At 35.6% G+C, this 26,542-nt stretch overlaps 1 protein-coding gene across 5 annotated transcripts in view; it reads left to right on the top strand.

Moving 5' to 3' along the window:
- The first annotated feature begins 10,228 nt into the window (after positions 1-10,228).
- The window catches only part of LOC131078961 (uncharacterized), a 36,080-nt gene continuing 19,766 nt past the window's right edge, over positions 10,229-26,542 (top strand). The window contains exons 1-6 of one of the 5 annotated variants that reach the window (XM_058016818.2): positions 10,229-10,705; positions 10,881-10,944; positions 12,528-12,641; positions 12,748-12,977; positions 13,275-13,356; positions 13,440-13,506. In XM_058016818.2, the coding sequence (XP_057872801.2) occupies positions 12,854-12,977; positions 13,275-13,356; positions 13,440-13,506 (273 nt within the window). In that variant the 5' untranslated portion in view covers positions 10,229-10,705; positions 10,881-10,944; positions 12,528-12,641; positions 12,748-12,853. Of the gene's footprint in view, positions 10,710-10,857; positions 10,945-12,527; positions 12,978-13,274; positions 13,357-13,439; positions 13,507-26,542 lie in introns of all 5 variants that reach the window. The other 4 variants (XM_058016819.2, XM_058016815.2, XM_058016817.2 and 1 more) reach the window with 4 other exon arrangements.

Below are 26,542 nucleotides of genomic sequence, written 5' to 3'. Positions count from 1 at the left end.
AGACACACAAGGTATGTATCTTGAGGCGAGTGCAAAGCATCATACATCTAATATTGGCTTAAAGGATGTCGACTTCAACATGATACAAATGACGATAGGTTATATAGATTTGTTGACATGTTCAAAGTCGTCGTTGATGCCATTTCAATTGCACAATCCCCTATATTTATCATTAGTGCGATATGTGATGGATAATGAAGATGTAGATTTGAGCATGGATGAGATCGATCATCTTGATGTTTTAGTAGACATGATCATTGCTAGAGAGTCCAAGAGAGAGATGGACTAAAAAGACTTAATCACCTAAAATATATATATATATATAGAGAGAGAGAGAGAGAGAGAGAGAGAGAGAGAGAGAGAGAGAGAGAGAGAGAGAGAGAGAGAGAGAGAGAGAGAGAGAGAGAGAGAGAGAGAGAGAGAGAGAGAGAGAGAGAGAGAGAGAGAGAGAGAGAGAGAGAGAGAGAGAGAGAGAGAGATCCTAAAAAGACTTAATCACATATTTAAAAGACCTAAACAAAATAATAGAGAGAAAACCTAAAGGAGAGACGAAAAAGATCTAGAGAGAGAGAGAGACAAGAGAGATACTAAAAAGACTTAATCACTTATTTAAAAGACCTAAACAGAATAATAGAGAGAGAGAGAGAGAGAGAGAGAGAGAGAGAGAGAGAGAGAGAGAGAGAGAGAGAGAGAGAGAGAGAGATCCTAAAAAAGACACAATCACCTATTTAAAAGACCTAAACAAAATTATATATATATATATATATATATATATATAGAGAGAGAGAGAGAGAGAGAGAGAGAGAGAGAGAGAGAGAGAGAGAGAGAGAGAAATCCTAGAGAAGAGCGACTAAAAAGATCTAAAGAGAATATAAGAGAGAGAGAGGGAGAGAGATGAGAGACTAAAAAGAGATTCTTGTTTAAAATTATTCTTTATAATTGTTTATTTATTATCGAATTAAATCTTAATTTCAATGGTCTCTAGCTTTATACGTAGAAAACCTTATTTTGTAGCTATTCAAATTTTGCATTCAATAAACCCAAAATTATATTTCTAAAATATATGCATGCATCCCTCTTCAACATGGAGAAAATTCCATCTATTTTTATTATAATTTATAATTTGATTTCTTTCAGACTCTTTAGGCTATACTAGCAATTGTGTATGATTGACAAGTGAGTTCAAATTATTCATACCAAATTTAAGTGGGTTGATGAATTCTAAATTGTAAAGATGCATACTTGTTTTATTTACATGATATCTTGCCAATTCTTGTTCACGACGTCTTTGTTCCATATTATGTGAATACTTTCACGCAGTCTTATTTACCCTTTTCCTTTTATTTCCCATCTCTTTCGTTTGAAAAAATGCCCCTTGAAAATTCCACACCAACAAAATTCACTTCAAAATGTTTTCTTTATAAAAAATGTGAATTATCCTTCAATTTTGTTTTTTTCAAAAATGAAAAAAATAAAAAAATAAAAAATATATATAAAAAGGGCTGACAAAAGGGTTCTATCAAATGTCGATCATTAATATAGGCCATGTTCTATCGAACATGGTTGTTATAAAAAATTTTGTGCCTGACATATTCAATCGAACCCTAATATAGGCGATGAATGGCAATTCATATCTCTATGCAAGAATTATGGTAGCGGCTGTCAGGCGAATTCCCAAGGAAGTCTAATTCAATGTCAACAGTAGACACTATATTCAAAAAGTTGAAATTGAAGAAGAAATATTTTTATTGCCTAATATGTAGCTAAAGGGATCATATGATTAATAACTACAAGATTGCTCCAAAAACAGTGGAGAAGTGGATTTTCAAAATCTCATAGCCTAAGGAAAATACCAATACGATTACAAATACTAACAAAGAAAAACAAGAGAGAAGATAATTGAACAACCAACGATTGATGGGAATTTGGTGAGGGGAGTTAATGAAAAGGTTCCATCCTCCTCTCCTCTGGGCCCAACGGAGAATACTCCAACACAAGAAAACACCATCGATGATTTACTGAAGGAAAAGGAAAAGAATAACGAAGAAGAATGAGAGATAGATGATGAGAGAACACAAGTGACGAACTGGCTATTTTAGACCCAAGATGCATTAGCCAATTAGCAGCTCTAATGTTGGGAAGAGTGAAGACAAGAAAAGGTAGGAAATCGAACAAACAAAAAATGGAAGAAGTTGGGGAAAAGGGGCTAACAAGTGTGACAACATTTTTTAGGAAATCCAAGGGAGCGAAGGCATCCCTTGGAAAGCAATGAAAATCCTCACGTGGAATTTCAGGGGCCTCTCGGTCCCTGACAAACAATGCGTACTTAAGTGCCATTTGGATAAGATTGCGACAAATATAGTTATTCTATAGGAGACAAGATCAGTCAAAGAGGAAGACCATAAATTTGTGAAATTCTATCAAAGATGGGATGAGGCATTTGTGAATGCGCATGAAAAATCAAGTGGGATTGGGATTATTTGGAAACCCAACTCAATGGAGGTTGAAATGAAGACGAAGGAAGATAATTGGACATCGTACACAGTGAGGTGTAGGGTGTAAAATATAGTGTTTCCTTTAATAAATGTCTATGGTCACAAAAATACAAATGAAAAGGTATTATAATGGGAGGCTATACTACATGGAGTTAGAGAAGAGAGAAAGGATCTCATTATCCTCGATGGAGACTTCAATGCTATTTTGGATTTATAAAAAAAGAAGCAAAGGGCTTTAATAAGGTACAGTTAACAATGCTAGATTTCAAAGCCTTTATTTAGAACATGGAAGTCATAGACTGTATCCCAAAGAATGGTGCATACACTTGGACAAATAGAAGATCAAGGTTCACCAATATCGCATAAAGGCTAGAGAGGTTTTTTATTGGAGGAGGTTGGGCCAAAAATGACATAGAATGGGTGTCTTCCATCCTCCCTTTGTTACTATCGGATCACTTCCCTGTTCACCTCAAACTTAAAGAAGGCAGGAAACCAAAGAAAGGATATTTTAAATTTGAAAACATATTGATCAACAGTTTTATTGTTACCAACCATTTGCTTAGATTCCAGTTTGGGGTATATTTTTGTTTGAGGGCATTTATGATAGTGAGAGAGCCACCTTCAATGTGAATATTTTAAACTCCGAGCTCCTTGCCCAACTCTAAAGCCCTTAGAGCCGCCCTGAATTCAACCATATTATTTGTGGCAACATCAATTGCTTCAAATATTTCTGCTAACATAATTCTTGCTCCATTTCGAGAAATGCAACCAATACCACTCGACCTTGGATTGCCCTTTGAGGCACCATTGAAATTTATTTTGATCCACCTAGGTTCAAGTGGTACCCATCTTACTTTTTGTCGAGATTCAACTAAGTTGTTCGAATAATTCCAAAGAAAAGGTGGGATGATTAGACCATTTAGAGGTTTAACCATTCTCTCATCCCAATTAGTGTAGAAATTTCCTTTTAATGTTTTGTTTTTTGCTCCTGAATTTGCCAATTCCACAATAAGTGCACCCATCTTTTTTATTAAACTATCCCTAGGTATGGATTGATCCTTGAATATTCTTCTATTGCGCTCCTTCCAAAGTTACCAAATAATTGATGAGGGGATTATTTGCCACAGGCATCCAAATATCCCTTTTTCTTTCCATTTAGGCCGCATATCAAACCAATATTTCAATTTGAGCGAGATAGGGTATTGTAGATTGAGAATTGTAGTAAAGTGTTTCCGACAATCTTCTTCATAAGGACATAAGAGTAATATATGATCAACATCTTAATCTTTACACTTGTAGAGTTGACATCTTCTAGGCCTAGGGATACCCAGCTTGATCAACTTATCCCGAGTTAAAATTCTATTTTGAATTGCCAACCATGAGAAGACCCCTGCCTTCGGGAGACATTACTTTCCCCACAACAAGTCCTTGGGCAACTTCTTTCCCAATAGGGCAACTTCTTTCACTTTGTAATCAATCTTGACTTTATACTCCCCATCCCTTGAAGCACACCATTTTATGTGATTCTCTTGTTTTGAGACATTAATGTATCTTGATTTTAATATTTCTTTCAATCTGGCTTTTTAATCCTGAGGGGCATTCACATCATCCAATGAATTCCACTCCTACTTTGGGATGTTGTTACTCCATGTGATGTCCCCATAATCACTTACTTTCCTTCCCTATACATTAATTGTTTCCCTTTTTATATCCTCCAAATCCATCATTTTCCAAAATTCTGGATGACCATCCCATGAGTCATCCCAAAATGAGGCCCTTTGTCCATTTCTTACATCCCATGTGATGTGCTTAGTGATAATATTCTTGCATTCAAGATAAAATTCCAAATTGCAGATCCTTTTGGGGGGTTTTCGACAATGAGGATTCGAATGGGATCCTTAGAATCCAAGTATTTCTCTCTCGATATCTAAACCCATTTGGAGTTGCACTTATACATACTCCAAATGAATTTGGAACCCATGACAACATTCCTGATATTGAGTTGTTTGATTCGATCTCCTTTAGCTTCATGAGGCCTACAAATCTTGTCCCATGAGATGAGTGAAAATTTCTAGGTGTCATTGGTCCCATTCCAAAGGAATTTCCTTAGGATTTTGATTAAGTTACCTATTAATGCTTCAGGGATCTACAAACATGACATGGAGTAGATTGGGATGGCAGATAACACTGCTTTGATCATTAGTATTCTACAACATAGGTTAACCATTTGCCCTTCCATAATTTCATCCTTTTTTTGCATTTGCTGATAAGATCTTTCCTATATATTTTTTTTGTTTATCCCTGCAAATAAAGGAATTCCAAAAAATTTCCCAAGGAAACATGTTGTTCTCAATCCAAGATTCCTAACAATATCTCTTTGAAGACTGGGTTGGGTGTTAAGGAGAAAAACCTCTGACTTCCTCCAGTTAATGATTTGGAGAGGCCGCATTATAGTCATCTAACACTTTCTTGATAGATCTTGCCTCACATCTAGATGCTTACCCAAACAATATGGTGTCATAAATAAATTGTTGATGGGTGATTAGATCCATTCCACTAGTAATACTTACACCCTACCACTGTCCCTCGAGTCTGCATTGAGTGATGGCTCTACCTAGAGCCTCTGCCATGATTATGAAAATAAATGGTGATAGTGGATCACCTTGTTTGATTCCTCTAGTTAATTCAAAAAACCATGAGATTTACCATTCACAAGCACATAGAATTTTGAGGTATGTATACAACTTCCAATCCATTCAACCCATTTATCTTGAAAACCAAACTTGTTCAAGACATTGAGGAGAAATTACTTGTCCACAAGATCATAAGCTTTTAGGATATCTAGCTTCACAATCATATGTGGAGCACAAAGTTTCCTTGTAGAATATATTACTTCGTGTGCCACACTCATACCTTCAACAATCGATCTTCCTAGGGAAAAGCCACTTTGTTCCTCTGATATCACCTGATTTATTACCATTTTTTAACCTATTTGCAATAACTTCGGTGATGATTTTGTATGTCATATTGCATAGTACTACTGGCCTACAGTTGTTGATACTCTGCACTTTTTTTTTTCTTAGGGATTGTGCTATGAATGTATGATTAATTACCCATGGTATAGTTGATTTCCTCCTAGACTCCTCCACTGCCTTCCACAATTCATCCTTTACAATGTCCCAAAAGAAATGGAAAAATCTAGCAATAAATGCATCCAGGCCTGGTGCTTTATCGGAGTTGAATTGAAAGGTGACAATCTTGACTTCTTCCAGTGAAACTAGTTTGTATAGTTCTAGGTTATCTGCCTCATTGATTAAAGAGGGTATTTTGTTTAAGAATCTGCCCCTTTCCTGAATCTGGACCAGAGCATCTCTGTTCATTATTTCCTGAAAGTGCCTTACTGCTTCATTGTTTTCCTCCTTTGTAGATTGTGTTAATGTGCCATCCTCCTTTTAGATTTCCACAATTCTCTTTCTGCTTTGGTTAATGTTGGCAAACTTGTGGAATAATTTTGTGTTTTTATCCCCTTCTTTTAGCCAAATTTCTCTAGATTTTTGCCTCCAAAATATTTCCTCTCTTGCAAGTAGCTCAGTCAGTTGGGCCTTTAAGTAATTTTCTTTTTCAAATTCCAATGAAGTCATTCCATTCAGGCTAACAATGTCATTTAGCTGTTGTAGCTACTCTTCTACTCTGCCTTTCTCTTCAAAGATGTTTTTAAAGTGATCCTTGTTCCATTCTTTTAATTTGTGTTTGATATGGAAAAGATTTTTAGATAGAAGGTAAAGTTTGGAATGATTGCCAAAACTAATCTCATCCCACCAAACCTTTATTAGATCCATTATAGAGGGGTCCTTGAGCCACATATTTTCAAATTTGAAGGGGGCACCCACCTTCCCACCCTCAAGCCATATGGAGAGTACTACGAGAAAATGATATGATCCAGTGTATGGCAATATGGAAACCTCGAGGTAATCTATGTTATCTGTCCAGTCTCCATATAACATAAATCTATCCAATCTTTCTGATATGCTAGTAAACCTCTGCCTCCTATTAGTCCAAGTAAATCTTCCATTTTTGGTTGGCATATCCTTGAGATGATTCTCATCCATAAAATTTTGAAAATCCATTTGAACTCTTGTTAAGGTTTGTAGTCCACCTTGTGTTCTCTGAATTGTCCAGGGTGGCATTAAAATCTCTTTCAATTATAATTTTAACATCATTTTGTAGCTTAAGCCAATCAGAGATGTTATTCCACAATTCTCTCTTATCCAGGGTGGAAATTAGGCCATATATATTAATGATAAAAAACCTTGTGTTTTGACCGAGTAGTTTGCAGTTAATTGCCATCCAATTTTGATTCCGCACCAACAAATTACTTTGGGTGGATAATGGGTTCCATAAGAAGCCCAACCCACCAAAAGCCCCATCAAATTCCACAAGAAAACCATCCCAGATACGCCATGATTTTATCCTTTTTTGACTCTCTTTCATACTCCATTTATTCTCTTGTAAAAGAAAGATATATGCCTTGCTAGTATCAATTTGACGCCATTTAAGCCCCTAACATTCCAAGTAATGAGCTTCATGGCTCCTCGGGAAGGAATATCTCCTCGTTCCTAAGTTTCCTTTGCCCCCTAACACTCCCCACCATTTCCAACTTTGCCTTGTTGGACATTTGACCCCTTTGTTTTTTCCTTTCAATATTGGGTTTCTTTATATTAGAGTTTGTCTACATTATGCTCCAAACTGCCATTATGTTCACAGAGCCCTCCTCAAAACATTTTTTAGTTTTTGATTCTGATTCATCAGTAGCTAATTTAGTCTCATCTGGCTCTATTTCTTCATTATTAGTGTTTGGTTCCCTCCTATCTTTCTCTCTGTATGTGGCAACTAAAGGATAGTCACTAATCTCCATAGTGATGTTCTCTTCTATTGTATTTTGATCCTACTCCAGACTCCTATTTACTTCTTAGCTTTCATCCACGCCATAACCCATCTAATTAATGATTGCATCAGATCCCTTCCTCATCTCATATTCATTCACTTCAACATTAGCCTCCAATGTCTCATTGGGGTGTCCTTACCTTCCACTCATGCCATTAGATGGTTTTTTGCTTGTTGGGGTATCTTCCTGATTTTGTAAATCAACTTGGGCTCCAGTCATTTCTTCCAAGGAGGAAAGAGATGGGGGATCCAACTTGTGCTCTTCTTTGTTCAAGATACATTGCATCAAGTCCATTTCTCCATTCAAATTTGTGCTACTGTCATTGCTTGGGTTGTTTATGTCTTTTGACATATCATGGGACAATGTCTGAGTGTATTGGTTGCCCTTATTAACTTCCACTAATCCATTACATTCTAATGATTCATGTAGTTTGGATTTGCACTTAGGGCATAGGGTCACAAGATCTTCTCTCTCTATTTTCTAAATCAAGATTTCATCTTTGGAAAGGATTTCAATATCAGAGGACAAATTTTGGTTGGGGAAGATGTCTATACATATTCTAGCATATGTGCCCCAAACCCTATCTTCAAGAATTGGATCCACATATATCACATCACCCAATCCTTACCCAATATCTTTGAGTGTCCCACTACCCCCAATGTTTTATAAGGATGCTGTATAATTTGACCCAAACTGGTCCTCTATTGATTTTGTGTTTCCATGGATTAAAGTGTGGATACCATTCAATTAAATGCAAAACAACACTATCAAGATAATGTGGGACACTATTTAGGGCTTTTTCTTTTTCTATTAAGTTGGTAAATTCCACCAAGAAATAACCATTGGGTAGTGACTTTATGCTTGTCTAAAGTCCCCAATTTTGGTAACACCAAATTTGAAATCTTCCAGTGTCGATTAACCCTCCCCCTCATTTAATTAAAATTCCTACATTTTGTGGCCTTTCCTTATCCTGATTTAATTTAGTTTCAACAATTTGAACATGGGGGGTTGAGGACTTAACCATTTTTTGGTTAAGTTAGGGTTAGATGTGCCTGCTCCATTTGTATTTTTGTTATTACTCTTCCAGGGTTTGCTAGTTCGATCTTTGCCATTTTTCCCTAGCCCCAATGTATCTCTTTTTCCCCAATAAATGGAAGAATCCCCATTTGATGTACCAATTTTCCTGGACCACCCATTCCTTCCTCTTTGGAGTCCTTGCTTATGGAGACTTTCCGATTGCTTGTTCAGGTCCTTTGGATGATTCTACCATTGCCTCTGGTAGGGGGGCCAGTTTTGATTTTTAAATTTAACTAGCCCTTGCTTATGAATCCATGCCGATTCCCATTTGCCACGAATTTGATTTTTCCTTCGGTTTGCTCCATATTTGCCATTCAAGTTTTGCACTGGTCACTTCTCCTTAAGGTTCCCTTAATATTTGACTGTAGAGCGACTTTCCTTGAAGAATGCTAGATCACATTTATCAACCCATTGATCGCCTTCAAAGACCCATTGAGGGTTGTGATTATCCTGCCACCCATGTTTAAGGCTTTCCATGTTGGCTTTGGCTCTTGCGCACAAAGCTTCCATAGGAATTTCCTTGCCCACTTATTCACTCCACTTGCTACAATTTGGGTCTTCAACCTTTGAACGATCGTGCCTGTCAGTTAGATTATCTCCTGGGATCCAATGTTGATCAACTCCATGGTTTTGCACGCCCCTGGCGATTTGCTCCTGCTCCTCTCTACTCCTTCACTCGACCCTGCTCCCACGCTCCATTTTTTTCTATTATTCTGAATATTATAATATATTGACGATGATTATTACACTCATTGATTTCAATATTTTTTAGCATACGATAGAGAAATACATGAGGTCATAATATTATAGTATATCATATTACATAATATTATATTATAAAATATTCTAATAAATATTATATATTTCATAATATATTATATTATATAAGTAATATTTATATAAAAATCCCAACAATTTGCCAACTTAACATCAACTCTACCATCATTTCAATGGTCGATTTGGCCAATTTGTTAGCCACTTAGTTTCCCTCATGGTATATGTGAGAGATTTAACTTTGCTAGACCCTCTAATATTTGGTGTACGATTTTTGCAATTTCTAGTTCAACATCTTTCTTCACGGAATCACATTGATGGTTATCAGCAAATCCACTTCTAATTGAACTTTCTTATAGCCCATTCATCTTCATAACTTCACCCCTCTTGAGTCTGCTTGAAATTTGGCCTTGTTATTTGTGCCATTTGGTATCTTCCATTGCTAAAATCCTTCCATTTCAATCACAAATGACACATCCTCTTAGGGACATTCACCTGAGAAGCCCATCGAAATTCACCTTCATCAATCCTTCCTCAAGAAGGGATTAACACTCTGTTGATAAAGACAAGATCAACCCCAAGACCTCTATAAATAAAAAACTATTTTAATTTTTTTATTATAGTAAAGATATCAAAATAAAATATTTTATTTTAATTTTTATATATAAAAAATCCAAATTTAAGTTATATCAACCTTCTAAACCACACGCCCTATTTTCTAATTTTTTTCACGATTCAAAAAAATTATAAAATGATTTATATTTTGATATTGCAATATGCATTGTACTTAAAAACATACATCGTAATTTAGTTCTAGGAACTAGTTTAGGTAATGTCCTCTAAAGTTTATCCCTTGCTCTGAAATCAGATATGCTCATATTGATTCCTTCAATGCGTATCTAGGTTTATTTGAGTAGAACGAAGTTTAAAAGCACGTGCATCTGACGGTGCACGAAGGAGATTCGATATCCCGCCCAATAAAAGTTGTTAAAAAAAAGTCTTGTGTTGTAAGTGGAGAGAAAATTAAATTTAGTAATTTTTATTCTTGCCGCAGGAAGACGTGCTCCAAACTATGTGGAATCACGATAGGGTTAGACCCTAAATTCTTTCGTTCGTCAGACATTCAATTTCTCTGCACTTCATAAGATTTTGAATTGGAAGTTGCTTCAATCTTGCTACAACCTGTAACGCCTCCTTAGAGACGATTCCGTAGAGACCAGATTTGCTAGGTTTCATGCATTCGAATTAAATATTTTTTAAGCTTACATTGTTTTTCATCGAAGCTCTCAAATAAGCAGCAGATCTGTTATTCTTGGAGATTCTTTGCTCAGAGTTCTTTGGTTCTATTGCATCTTTTCACTGTAAAAGGATTTTATGCTTGTTGGCCGGGCCAGCGGAGTGCTTTGGATTCCAAGTATGTGAGCACATGATGCTTTTTCAGTTCTTATTTAAGCTCTTATTTATAGGCTAAGGTCGAATATTGTTCGTAATCGCATATCTTCAATATTTGAAAGGTAGATTTTGGAACTACAACAGTACATTCTTAAGGCTTTTTTCTGAGTTCAGAGCATGCATGTCTTCTTTTAAAGGCCGGCTTCGGAAATTTAAGCTCGTAACATTAAATTTTGGACTTTATTCGCGAAAACTTAACGAGTAAGAAGATTTTCTGTTTTTTCTAAATTTTTGTTTTACTGTTATACATCTATTTCTCTCTTCAAGGTCATACAGTTGTTAAAGAGAAACCTGGAATTTTTAAGCTTTTCTTATCTGGTGTTAAATGCCTTTATGCTTGGAAACTTCCGAACTTGTTGATGTAAAGTTACCTGGAGTGATAATGGTTTTCTAAGTTTTTCCTATATTTTTTAAATTTTGTATCCAAGTACATAGAAATGTTTAAAAAAGCCTGAATTTGATCGTTCCGATCCTTTCTATTTCGTTATTTAAATCTCTGTGCTATAAATTCTTAGAACATTGATCAAATAAACTTAATCCGATATTTTCTATTCCGTTCCTTAAATGTCTGTCCTATGAAATCTTCAAACTTTGTTTAAGTAAATTTAAGGAGGAGCTAGTATGATATTCAGTTTTTAGTGTTTATTCTTCAAGAATAGAGAGATTCTTAAGAGAACCCTTAATGCCTTGCGTCCGAGCCTTACGTTTTCTGCCTTTACATGCCATTATTCTAGGGTGTTTTCTGACTTTGCTCAAATAAACCTAAGAAACAGTGGGAAGGATTCTGAGTTTTTTTGTTTCCTTAAAGTACATTTATGTTAAAACCTAAGAAACAGTTGGAAAAATCTATGCTCGTTCTCTGTTTTAGTTTGGTTGTATGCTTTAGAAACATTTATGTTAAAACCTAAGAACTAGTGAGATTGCTTGTTTTGAGTTTCAAAATAAGGAATTTTGTGTGCTTGTCAGTTTATCTCCTTTTCTAAAATTTTATGTATTATTTATGAATGTTGGTCATGGGTGTTCATAATCTTGCTAAAGTAGTTTAATTCCATGTTACTTGCAAGACATGGAGGTTGCCACGCTGCACTTTAAATGGTATGGTCCTGGTTCTGGCCTGGCTGCCGTACAGCTAGGGTATGTCCTGAACCTGTCCTGAGATGTACCACGGCCGACTCAAGAGGCCTGGGTACGATTGAATGGACAGGCCTGGTTACAATCAAGGTCAAATCTGGGAACAAGCTGGTAAAACTTGGTTTTTAAAAAATAATAAAAGATAAAGAATTGAAAAAAAAACATAAAAAAGGAAAAAAAAACCTAACACACAGTTTTATATCTATATGAAAATGGCTGATTCCTGCTTTACCAAAGCTGGGTAAAAAATATAACTGCTGATCCCAGCAGTACCTAACCTGGGGAAAAGTATCAGGAACATAGGTTTTATTTGAAGTTTCTGATTTATTTAGAAGCTGTCTTGGACTCTTCTCTCTTCATTTTTTTGGTTTAAAATATATATTGCCTGCAACCTGCAAGCGTACCATATTCTCAACTTTCTTGAATTTCAGATTTTTGGAATTCAATAAGGACAACAGTAATAAACTCATAATGTATAATGCTTTTGAATACATTTAGTAGTTTGTCGAGTGTTTCATAAGATTTGTAACAATGTTATCTTGTAGCAAGATTAGCATTGATTTCCTTCCTTTTTTTTAATATAGGATCTTAATGAAGTGGTTCTCCATACATGCACTGAAATCAATTCTGTTTCTGTTTTGATTGTTTTGAAGCAAAGCAAGGGGGATAAATTTTGATAAAACTTCTCTGCAACTGTGAAACCTGTTGATTCTTCTTCCTGAGGGTGTAAAAACTTGCGGTGGTTATTTGGCAAGCTTGGTGCATAGGTAGGTCACTCTGTCAGGTCTTTGGTGTAGTGTTCTCAATCAGGGAGAGACCAGACATGGTTTTTGGCTATCTATTTTGAGTTAAAAGTGAAACAAATATTGGCAGCATTTTTACAAGTTGCAGTTACGAAATCCGCATTAAAGAGTCATCTAGGCAATTTGATTAGAAGGCTGAGGTGTGGCAGTAAATTGCTGTCGGTGTAGAGACAACAATGGTTGTCCCTGCAAAGAAGAAATTGCTTGTTCTTGATGTGAATGGATTACTTTTAGACACATACTTCAAGAGTGAAAAGCGCCCTAACCGACCTGCTGATGGAAAAGTCAACAAGCATTTTGGTAAGTTATTTTGAAGATAAAAATGCACAAACTTATCTAAATTTAATAAGATATTTTTATTAATTTTACAAAATGTGTCTGTTCTCTTGTTGGATACCGTGTTACCTTTTCCTTGGGTGACGTTTGTAGTAGATTTGTTTGGATTGAGCTCATCAAATTTTGGTTTGAGAATTTCATGGGGACGGTTAATTTTCTCTAATTAGCTGCAGTTTATAGGAGGCTTTTTTTCTAAAGTTTCTTCTGATTTTGCTTTTCAAAATTCTGACGTTGATTCTGTTTTTCTCTCCAAAATTGCAGTTTACAGAAGGCCTTATTGCAATGAGTTCATTGAATTCTGCTTTGAGAATTTTGAAGTGGGAATATGGTCATCTGCTAAACAGTATGTTCCTGAGCTTGGTATCGTAATTACCCTTTTAATTTTTGAATAGATGTTGATTGTGCTGATCTTGTTTGTGTTCACAGGCACAATGTTGACAAATTTATCGATTTTATATTTGGAGATTTGAGAAGTAAATTGCTTTTTTCTTGGGTAAGTGTTGTGAGCTCTCTGTGAAAAATCTGCATTTTTGGTCTTTAAATTCTAAAACAACATTGATTCTTGATTGCTAGATATTACCTTCAGTCCATGAAATTTATTCTAATGCAATTGTTTGAGTGATGTAATTGACATTAGATATATTTTATGTACACTAGAATGACTTTTGTGTTTTTAGTCAACCCAACTTAAACTAAAAAATTTGGTTAACTTTCCCGGAAAGGACCCAGAATCAAGAAGTATAATTTGAATGTCCGAACAACAATCAAGATTTTTTTAATAAAATCTCCAAATTGGAATGCCTCTAATTGTAATCTGAATCTGGTAAATAGCTACAGTAGGTATCTTAGCTTGTAGTGGGAGGACATAGACTGAGCATATATCCAAAATTTTGGAAACAAACAAAAAATCCAGAACTGCAAAGGGTTTGATAGTTAGGTGGTGTACTTGATATACCCAAGGAGTATATCAAGGGTTGAGTAATTTGAGATTTGAAAACATGCAGAAATTTCAGCTTTGGGAAGGCCTAATCGGTAGGAGGTGTTTTGGATATACACAAGGACTACATGAATGGCTGAATAATCAGAAATTTGAAGACATATAGAAGATTTTGGACATTGGAGGGCCTAATCATTAGGATTGGATGCCAATTTATATGACTTTATTGTTGTATCATAGTTTCTATTTCTCTGTGATTTGATTGCATAAGAGAATCCTGACTTGTTTGGAAATGTGATTACTATATCACTGGACATGTTTCTTTGCCATTTCTTTACATAAGAGAAGTTTGTAGATATCAACAAGAACTCTTACAATGTCATTTAGTGTTTCTGGCTGTCTACCTACTTTCCATTTACTCTTATTATTAATGTGCTCTTTAGAATTGTTTTTGCCGTCCAGATTATCATCAACATTTTACAGCCATTTGAGCTGTCCAACCATTTTGTTTATTTCTGTCCTTCACACTGTCCAACGACTTTATATCTAGCAACATGAAAAGCTGTCTTATTTTAAGCCCACTAGTGTGTAAATAGTTAACTTTATGAATACACGGGAAGACCTTGCCAAAATACTCTTTAATTTTAACCTCTTTAGAATGCACAAATCGTTGCAGTCTTGTCTTTTGGCATTGCTATGGTCTATTCTACCTCTTCTCTTTTCATTAAAAAATTGTGAGATGTAGCAGTCAGGCATGCCACCATGTTCTACTATATTGTGTCCCTATTCATGTGACATTAGCTTTCATTGCTTCAACAATTCTTTATACTCAATGTTTAGCTTTTAAGTACATCTGTACATTTTTATTCTGGATTTGGTTGAAATTGTCCATGCAAATTTGTATGTTCTTTTTCTGTTTTGTTTTAGTATCTTTAATTTTTTGAATTTTTTTTGTAGTGTATCTTGACAATAAATTTATGCTTGTGATATTTATACTTTACATGTATTGTCATTACAATGATATAATACCTCATATGTTTGGAAAGCCAACTAGGATGATCAATCCATTTCTTACACAACCTCATGAGAGAAAATCAAGCATGCAAGTATCATATGCAAAGATCATAGATATATCACAAGATAACATAATATAAATCCTAGGAAAACTCTCATATAGGGAAAAACCTAGCCTCCAAAAGCATCCATTCTCAATAATTCAGCAATGAAAAATTATGATAAATTTATAAAGCCTCCATTGTCTTGTCCCTCTCATGTCCCTCAGCTGAGACTTTTAATATGAATAAATATAGTGTTTATTGACACTATATTTATATTATATTATTAATAATAATAAATTCTCCTCTTGTAGCGGACCCAATTTTGGGGTCAGTTTTTGGCACCAATACATTTTCAATTTTGGGAGCCAACATACACTACCAATTCATCCACAAACATGTATAAAGGCTGGGTGAACTTCCATTTGGAGGCATCAGAGTTTGTCACATACTTAAACTTAAATAATATTGCCATTGCTGGGACGGAAACCCCTGCAGCAATCCAGATGTATTTGGATGAAATCCCGAGTACTTCTCCTTGGCAATGTCCATCCAGGGAGTGCAGGCTGAACTATACTGGATGATTTGAACAAATTTTCACCAGCTGTTTACTGTCAGGATGAAAACCTTGATTGGGTGAGGAGGTCCGAACAATTATAAATCTGTAGCAGCAGATCTGAATCTGAGTTTCCAAAGGGTGCACACCTATTGGGACACATTTGGATTCAAATCAAGAAGATTTGTTGGGCTTGTAGACGCAAAACCTCTTAAGGGCAGTCACTAGTCCGATTATCATGCCATAATCCCAACCAAGCATCAGCTTTCCAGTTTGCCAGCAAGACTTGGCATCACCTTGAGCGAAGTGCATCACCATACCAGCACTCAAGAATCACCAGATCACCAACAACAACACTGAATTAGCACTGGCAACAGCAGACTTGGGTGAGAATCTCAAACCTTAGGCAGCAACAACAAATCAGTGTTCAAAAGGAAAGGAAGACAGTCAAACCCTAGGCTGCAGCAACATTCAACACAGTGGGTTGGGTGCCATCAGGAGCTTGCATTGGGTATTTGCAATGTAAATGGAGGTTATCGACAAGGCAACCTATTACTTGTAACTTGTATACATTGCTATTGTACTCTGCTACCAAGATTATTATCAAATTGACAATTACAACTCCAAATCTACAGTTGCAAATTGTTTAAGGCTTAATGGTGATCAGCAATCCCCTATCTGCATGATCTCACTTAAATAGAACCCTATACTAGCTAACCCTAGGGATATAATAGTGGTATCAGAATTGGAATCTTGCCAGCATGTGAATCATCTGATTGAAGGGGAATGTTGATCATTGCATTCCATAAGAGATATCTTGTAAAGGATCTTTACAGCGAGGGCAGAGAAGAGATTGCAATGGTAATTTACTATAAATCTCAGGTTGCAGAAACTGCTGAAAGTTATGAAAAATATATACATCAGTTAGAAAAGCTGAAGGCAACTCTCTCTTTTCTAAAATACGAGGAACTGATAAGAAAGATATCACAAAATAAATTGCAAAAGGAGAATGAGAAAGATCTAGTCATAATAGATCACGTGATTGCCTGTTATGACATATACAATGATCTTATCGAAAAGATTGAAGATATGCAAGAGAAGATATCTATTTTTCTCTTTTTTACAAAATTGATGGGTGCAATAGAAGAATATTGTACTCCTTTGCAGTATACCATGCCTCATTCCATTACTTAAGAGAAGAAGGATGTACAATCAAAACACGAGCATAACATTGATGAAGTTAAGATGTAGCAAGCTTTTTCTTGTTGAACATGAAGAGAAGTAAATGTTCCAATCCACGAACTGCCCATTGATCCGTCAGAAGGTGAGCCGTTGCAATAGGTAATTAATTTTTCAGAGCTACCATGTTGAGGAGGTTGTCCTAGTTGATTCTAATGCCAAAATTCTAAGTCATAGGGATGGTTGTGTTGTAGTGAGTCATTCAACATAATCTAAATTTAGAGGTAAGTAATCCAATTACCCTTATCATTTTAGCTCAGTATATGAGACTAACAACAGAAATATTTTAGTTTTGCCATCATGAAAAACATCCTTATATGGAAAAATTGGAAGGGTGCATAAATTTTTTTGCCCTAAACCGTCTATAAATTCTGATTTGGGATCTGGGAGTTCATTTTTCTTTGATGAGGGATATTCAGAAGCTTGATTCTGGACCCATATCTCTTGCAACATCAAAAGAGGACTCAGCCTATGCTTTTGGTGGAAATCTATTAGCTCAGTGCTCTGTATTTATTATTTACTGATACTGAGAGTTCACCAACTAGCTTAATCAGAACACCATGTTCAGCTAAAGAAAAGTAAATCAAATGAGAGGGAATTTTATATTTTTACTAGAATAAAGATGTTACATTTCCATGGACAGACAAGGTAACATTTCGTAGGAGATGGGCTAATTTGGTGGCCTTGCCACAGTCTCAAGAAATAGGAATTTCAATAGAAGTATTGAGAAATGGGTTAACAGAAGGCAGCCTCTTTATAGAAACGATCAGGAATTATAAAGGCATTATGAACTGTGAATTTTCAGACTTACAACAATTACTGAGATCACTTCAGAGAAAAAGCGTATGCTTGATTGAAAAGTTTAGAGTCTTAGACAGTTACAGGCAGAGAAGACTAGTACATTTTTGAACTAGAGGAAAAGTCTTTTCTAGTTTTTGACAAGGATTTTTATATGGTCTCAGTGCAGGAGAAGAGATAGTGGTTGGAACTACAAATGATGTGAATTATTCACTCAATTTAACAGCAGCAAAGTTTGTCACGATCACTTTAATGTGAAATCTGTACTGCCTTTGGATTCAGAGCATGTTCCTATGGATTGTGATGAGAGTGAACTGGTTGATGAAGGTACATCACCTGTTCAGAAGCAACAGGATGAAAGGTGTGAAGCCAAAAATAGGCTATATCATGAGAATGGAAGGCAAGAGTTAGGTGAAATAGAAATTAATGCTATTTCTGAGAGAAATAACATTAATTCCTTTTAGAAGAAAATGCATGGGAGGAAATTTTTAAAATAATATTAATATCCTTCTATAATGGTCATCTTCTATTTTTAGTGGTCATCTTCTATTTTAAGTTGTTGATTTATTTAGCTTGTTAAGTTAGCTTTTTATTATGTAATTAGCTTTTAAGCTTAATTTAGCTTTCACGCTCAATTTAGCGTTTAGCTCTTTAATTTTTTATTTTAACGTTATGTTCTAATTATAGAACATCGCCTTGTAACCTCTATATATACGTGTGTATATCGTTCAATGTAATTATCTGATTATTGAATCATTCATTCAATTTATTTTTCATGGTATCAGAGCGGGTCGATGGGATTCTTTAAAGTTTGGCGGATTTTTTAATAAAAATTCATGGCCTTCTTCCTTGGAATATTTTCCAGATTTTTTTTATTATTTTTTTATAAAAAAACGATTTTGTTTTTTTGAAGGCTTTTTGAGGGTTTCTAGTTTGTGGGTGAATTTCTTTGTGCTGGGCAGCAGTTCATGTTTTTTTTAGGGTTCTAGAGATTTTCGGGCTTGCAACCTGGAGGCTTTTTTTGCAGATTGAAAATTTTCCTAGGGTTTCTGCAATTTTCGACTAGGGTTTTGACCCTTCAATTCAAGTCGAAATTTTATTTTGGTTGTAGATTCTTGGTGGGTGTTTCGAGACCTCAACTGGGTCGTCGTCAATTTTTTTGGGTGCATTGTTTTCTGTGCCTCGATTTTTGAGCTGTCGGATCTGCATTCTATTTTTCAGATTCTTGGTGGGTTTTTCGAGAGCTTTTTTGGGTTGGTCTTTTTTTTGGGCACCATTTATGCTGTTTTAAGTTTGCAAAAAAGAAAATTTTAATTTATGGGTTTCTTCCAAACCTCAAAATTTGCACCTTGGAATTCAGGCTAGAATTCTCCTCCAAAGGTTTCAGTTTTTTCAGCAGCTGCTTCTATTTTGATTTAAAAAAAATAAAATCAGATTCTTTTGTCTCTTGCTTTCACTCAGTTGACTTCAATCAACCTCGGTTTCCGTGATGGCATCTTTGACCAGCATCATGTTGGAACACAGACAAAAGTTCAACAACTGCCACAACACCTGGAAACAGTGCATGTTCACAATATCTGAATATCGTTACCTTTATTAGATTGATTTAGGCCAGACCTCATCTTACAGGTCCCGGGGTTTTCGCGATTTTTTCCTGAAAAATTGTTTGTTGGTTTTCTGATTTTTTCCTCAAAAATTGTTTGTAGGGTTTATAATTTTCCCTTAAAAATTATCTCATCTGTAATCCGCGATATTCGCGTAAGATTTTAGTTATCTTGGTTTTCACATTTTTTTCCTCAAAAATTGTTCACAGGGTTTCAAATTTTTTTTCCTTAAAAATTATTATCTGTCATCAACAAAGCTTGCGTGGGATTTCTAGGTTTTCACTATTTTTTCTTAAAAAATTGTTTGCTGGTTTTTACGATTTTTTCCTCAAAAATCATCTGTAATATGTGAAGTTCTTTGGTTTTGATCGATTTTTCTCCTCAAAAATCGAGCTTTGTTCTAGTCAGTTTGGGTCGCACCTGCCAGGGCGTGCATTTGCAACCGTAGTATCTTGCAGTCAATTTTGGAGTTGGAACTCTTCTGCAAAAGGGTTTGCTGATTTTTTCCTCAAAATCATTGTTTCAGGTATCAATAATTCACCTGTGTCAAATCTCTAATTCGTGTGTGAAGGCTACATTCGCTTGGATGGCTTTTGGTACTCTTGGTCATTTACATTTTGCAGATCCTGGGAGGGTCTTTGTAGCAGCAGAGTGTTCTTTGCATTTGTGATCATAATGCTTGCAGTGTTTTCTGTAGGGTATTGAGTATGATGACCATTAGGGAGGGGTGTTAAAATAATATTGATATCTTCTATAATGGTCATCTTCTATTTTAAGTCGTTGACTTATTTAGCTTGTTAAGTTAGCTTTTTATTATGTAATTAGCTTTTAAGCTTAATTTAGCTTTCACGCTTAATTTAGTGTTTAGCTCTTTAATCTTTTACTTTAATGTTATGTTCTAATTGTAGAACATCGTCTTGTAACCTCTATATATACGTGTGTATATCGTTCAATGTAATTATCCGATTATTGAATCATTCATTCAATTTATTTTTCAGAAATGACAGTACAACTGTCTAAACTACAAGGTTGGAGGATAAAAAGTAACCTGAACTTCTTTGCAGCCTTGGACATTGAAGGTGGACAATCTTCATTTGAGTTATCAAGGGAATTTTCCTGAGCGGGATGATTGTTCTAGGAATGTTCGTGACTTAGAAAGTTAGAAACAAAAGTTCTTCCCATTGGAAACAATGTATCTACAACTACATGTTGTCTATGTGAGTTCTCAAGAGACTTTTCATCAATTGTTTTGAAGAAAGTTTTGGAAGTGTTAAATGCAATGAGAACCAAACCTCAAATAAAGGTTGACGCTATATGCCTACTCACAAGGATGGTTTATTTACCTACTCATGCATGTGCAACACAAGAGTGGCAAAATTTTGATGTTGAAATTGTCAACGGATGAGATTATAACATCTATGTTGTTTTTGTTGGTGAAACTCACCATGGGATCAATAGTGACACACCCAGTGCAGGTGAATCTTCTCTTAGCATATGCAAACTCTGGTCCTCGTTACATTGTTTGTGCAATATCATTTTTCAAGACACTGTCTTCTAAAGCAATTAGACGCATATCTCTTCATGATAAGGGTTTTGAAACCTTGCTTGCTATAATCAACGACAAGAGCTTACCAACAAGTCTTCACTACCTTGCTTCACAAATACTAAGAAAGCTTTGCCATCACTATTTCGTTGGTGTGGATGCTCATCAGCTTGTAGAATTAGTATCCATAACTGAGATTAGGTTTCATCTTGATTGGTACAAAAGACAGGCTACACTTTTCTGGTTAGTAGATCTAACATGCAACATTGAAAAGCAACGTTGCATGGACATGGATACAGATACAAATACAGATACGATATTGGATATGGATACGGCCTTTTTTCAAGAACACCAATATTTATACGGCTGGATACAACATTCATATAAAACACATACAGATATGTTTAACACAATTTTTAAAGTTATTAGAGGAGATTTTCATTACTTCAAAAGCAATATAGACACATAATTGCTGCATAAATAATCATAACACAATTTACAGTATGCAAAAATAGTGGAGTTGCATTTGAAGATAACCCAAAAATGGGTCACTGAAACAGAAAAACATTTCATTTGTCTTTCTCATTTGGTGTAGATTTTGTTTATACCTTTTTTTTCGTCGAAAATGCATGAAGTTTTTTTCAATTAAATTTAGGAAGATTTATGTCAATTTTTAAAATAATCAAATCACATAGCATCTGGTCTGGTTGGAAAATCAAGGTTTTTTTGGTCATGCTTAGGTATAGTATTATCGGATACGTATCCCGGCCGTATCGGATACGTATCCATTTTTGGATATGGGGATACACGTGACCAGGGATGGACAAAGGAGTTTCTGTCTACTCTGCTGAAAAGTTATGGCCAAAGGTGCGGAATGAGGTTTTCTCAAACCAACTAGGAACAGTTGTTGTTCTAGAAGATTCTTAAGAGGACAATTGGCTGGTAAAAAAATGTTTCTTCTCAGATAAACCTTCAAGTATAAATTTGCCATAGAATTAAGAATCAAATGGAAGGAGGGTTCAGTTCAGAAAATGCTAGATATGCTTCACTTGTAGCCAAGGAAAAATTGGTTACCTTGACAGGGGAAGATCCTTTTTTATTCAGCATTGTTTTACATAAGGTAGGAAAGTGTCGTACTGTATGTCAGATAGCAATAAACTTTATCAAAGGCATGCTTGTAAGCATCGTTTTACATAAGGTAGGAGAGTATCCTACTGTAAATTAGACAACAATAAACTTTATCATAGGCATGCTTGTAAAAAGACAAACACTTGGCAAACCAGAGAACACAAACCTATGCCTCAATACCTCAGTGATGGCTATGAATTAAACTGACAAAAATAATTATGTTATTAAGCTCAGGGGCACACTTTGTCGTTATCATCTGTTGTGTCTTGAATCTCTTGATAAAGTGAAGCAGTTTCTTGTATGTGTTTGGCAGCCAGATTCTTGCGATTATCGTTTATGCTATTAAATCCCAACACTTTTGAAGTCATGCCAAGTTCATAAATCTGGACTGGTAGATGAAGGAAGGGTCATGGATGATTATGCCGTTGAACATAACAAAATGAAAACAAACAAATCTTTGTGTTTTCCAGGACTATGGCTGGGCCCAAGAGGAAAAGTTAACTTTGGATGTTACAAATGATATGATTAATCAAAGGAATATATGGAGAGCTTGCAAAATTGGAATCCATGCTGTCTTAGCATTTGTCCTGCAACAAGTTGTATACTTAAACATCTAGTAGAAAAAGTGCAATCAGAAGCTTTCTATTTCTGGTTGAATGCATTGAGACTGCTGGAGAAGCCTGAAAATAAAACATGTGCTGCGTTGTTTTCATTACATGGTTTAAGAAACTTGGATAAGTTCCAGGTGATAATAGAAGTTGAAAGAAAGGATAGGAGTATCATTGAAAACCAGTCAACCGCTTCTCATGATTTTGATTTTTTGATTAAATTTGTTAATATGATGCTTGAAATTCTTAATCTGAACATGACTACCATCCCTAGCATGTCAACTGCCATTAAACTAGATAGAATGTTTGCATCTCAAAGGTGGTTTTTGGATCTCAGAGGAAAACTTGTAAAAAATGTTGTAGATTTGTTGGGTTTGTGGACTAGATGTTCACATATTATGAAAACTATTCAAGGAAAAAGCATATTTTAACATGGTGGAAGGCTTCTGTAGCTATCACAAACAGAATATGCAAAAAATTTAGTGCTTAAAGGTACCTATTAATGATCACAGGACAAAAATAAGTTCCACATCAATAATCAGCCATGTGTGACAGTTAGTCAAGATCTGGCTTAGTATTTACGGCAGATGGATGTTACGATCTGAGAAGAATTTGTATTGTTCTCCAAAGACCTTGGAGACATGAACACGTTCTCAATGGTGATGACTTGTATGTCTCGTTCTAGATGTCAACACAGAGCCATCACAACACTGTCTAAGCTAGCAGTATTGGGAGTATCAGTGAATCTACAACAGAAGCACCTAGGATCAAGAAGCATCAATGGCATGAAGTGGGCATTGATAATGTTGTGATCATTGCACGAGGACAAGCAATATCTGAGAGGGGAGGATTGTCATGTCCCTTTCATGTCTCCAAACTGAGACTTATAAGTAATTAAACTATATTCATGTTATATTATAAATAATAATAATTCTCTTTTTGTAGCTGACCCAATTTTGGGGTTGGTTTTTGGTGTCAATACATTTAAAATTTTGGGTGCTGATGCACACTACAAATTCATTCATGGACAGGTATAAAGGCTGGGCGAGCTTCCATTTGGAGCTATTGGATTTGTCATACATGTAAGTTTATTATTAATAGTCAATACTGCTATTTCTGGGACAAAAACGGCTGCATTGGCAATCCAGAGTTATTTGGACAAAACCATGAGTACTTCTCCTTGGCAATTCCCGTTCAGGAATTTTCAGGCTGAACTGTACTGGATGATTTGAACAAATTTTCACCAGCTGTTTACTTTCAGGACAAAAACCCTGATTGTGTGAGGTCTGAACAATTATAAATCTGTAGTAGCAGATCCGAATCTGATTTTTCAGAGGATGCTCATATACTGGGACACATTTAGATGCAAATCAAGAAGATTTGGTGGGCTTGTAGATGCAAAACCTGTTAAGGGTAGTCACTAGTTTGATTATCATGCCATAATCCCAACCAAGCGTCAGCTGTCCAGTTTGCCAGCAAGATTTGGCATCACCATACCTACACTCAAGAAGCAACAGATCACCAACAACATTGAATTAGCATCGGTAACAACAGACCTTGGTGAAATCTCAAACCCTAGGTGGCAACAACAAATCAGTGTTCAAACGGCAAGGAAGACAGCCAAAGCCTAGGCTGCAACAACCTTTAACACAATGGGTTGGGTGCTACTAGGGGGTTGCACTGGGTATTTGGAATGTAAATAGAGGTTGTCCACAAGGCAACCTGTTACTAGTAACTTGTATACATTGTTATTGTACTCTGCTACCAAGATTATTATCAAATTGACAATTACAATTCCAAATCAACAGTTCCAAATTGTTTAAGGCTTATGGTGATTAATAGTCCACTATTTGTACAATCTCACTTATGTTTAAATCGTTGTCCTAGTTTGATTTCGAGTTTCATCAAATATGGAACCCTATATTAGTTAACCCTAGGGATATAACATCCATGAACACTTATGAAACATCAAGCCTCTCCAATGCATCCTCCATGTGTCCAAGCATGTATACCACAAATCCCATACCATTTTTCACAAATGCTCTCCTTAGAAGAAGACTCAATACAACGACAACCAAGCCAAAAACCCCAATTAGCTAACCTTAAACCACTGAATATGTGCTTGCTTTTATAAACTCAAGCTCACACAAATACAACCAAGTGGTAAGATAAAACTATGTGCCTCAAAATCATGAGTTCACAAATCCAGTGACCCTACATTTATTTTTTGGTACTAAGTTTCTCAAAATTAAATAGTTTCCCATGTGCAACCCGCATAAAATATTTAATCCAATGTTACAACTTTACAAGTGGCCTTAAATAAATATTTAATTTGGCTAAACACATCTCCTTGGATGCGCTACAACTAGATAATTATTTTACATAATTAAATTAAACCAATGTTATGCAAGCTGTACAACACTTAATCCTAGCATTCTTCCATTTGTTGTATACATTGCATAAGTGTCAAGCAATGAAGTACACCATCATAGCTATACATGAAATATTGATGAATTTTCACAATGTTCTCATGCTTTATCAAGATACTTACAATGACAGCAAAGATGCCCACCATCTCAAGCAAGAAATCCTATGATCCTCCAACATGCCATTTATCGAAGAAGAGGAACAAGCGAAGGTGAGAATGCACCAATCCATAGAACACAAGCATCAAATCCAAGTGATAACAAAAGCTCCAAGCTATTGTCATAATGAAGAAATACCGAACATGATTGGAAATAAATTCATGCCAAAAACATATACAACCCATAAATTGCAATCACAAGCTCCATGTGTCAAACTTGTCAATGAAGAAAATACACATCGAGGAACTCTCATTGAATGGGTAATGTCAAATCTGAAAATGGTCGAAGCATACCAAGTCTACCAATAGCAACACATAGAAGGTGTAACCAATATCTGTAGTACTAAGGAATATCCACAAAGATATGCAAAACCTACAAACAAATATGCTGCAATACATCTCTCATAGCTAGTATCTATAACTCCCCAAGTTCTCCACACGCAACAAAGGAAAAAGACCAAGGACCCTCTATGTCATCACCAAAGAACAATGAACAATACATGACCACAAACTTGGTGATCACCATAAGTCCACATAAACCTCAAATCTAATGTCATGTGAATACAAACATCGAAGAAGAAGAACAAGACCAACGAGAGAACTTGCAAATCAAAGCATGTAGCATGTCCTTCTACATACACCTGTAAATGTTAAACTATGTCTAGTATGATCTCCTTAAAATGCCTAAATGAAAAGCCGCAACAACACCCAACTATTCAATTCTCAAGATCAAACATTACATATGTATCATGTAACCAATATATATGCAAGCCTCTCTAACAAGGAAGATCAAACTCAAATCCATTCCCATATTAGGAAAACAACACAATAACATCTCTTAAATTCTCAACAATGAATGACATCATAAGTGAACTCATATGCATAAGGATATAAACATGCCAACACTCCTCAAATGTACTCTCCAAAACTAGCAAATCAAAGCTCAAGATTCATATGCATGAGAAGAAAAAGCATAAAACATAATGCATTTGAGAACAATGGACAAATGCCTCTCAGATGACTAACCGTTGAGTAGACTAGGAGTGGGAAATGAGAATGCTCCTCTGGGATAACCAAGCCATCATGACTCACTCCAAGAATAATTTCCTCATAAGCCCTTGTTGAACTCATGACCAGCCAAGTGATAGGGTCCTCAAACTTTTTGTTGAAGCCTCCATCATAGACTAACCATTTTAACACATCTTTAGTCCCAAAAGTACTTCAAGCTCACCTAAGTCTCCAAGTATCCATGAGCACTTAAAACTGATCAATCCATGCTAAGCTCCAAATGCAACACAAGATCATCGTGAGGCTCTCAAGCAAATGACCAATCTATTGAATAGCAAGAGAACCAACAATATCACTATTAAAGCTCCAACCTTAAGGACTAGGAACACATGATAACATTGGTAAATTCTTATGCTATGTTGTGAATGTCCCATTGTTTCTTTCTATTGCATATAGAATTATGTTAACA

The sequence above is a fragment of the Cryptomeria japonica genome, chromosome 10 (assembly GCF_030272615.1).
Source record: "Cryptomeria japonica chromosome 10, Sugi_1.0, whole genome shotgun sequence".
NCBI classification, from domain to species: domain Eukaryota; kingdom Viridiplantae; phylum Streptophyta; class Pinopsida; order Cupressales; family Cupressaceae; genus Cryptomeria; species Cryptomeria japonica.
Note: the sequence above shows the minus strand (reverse complement) of the source record. Positions and strands in the feature narration are given on the sequence as shown.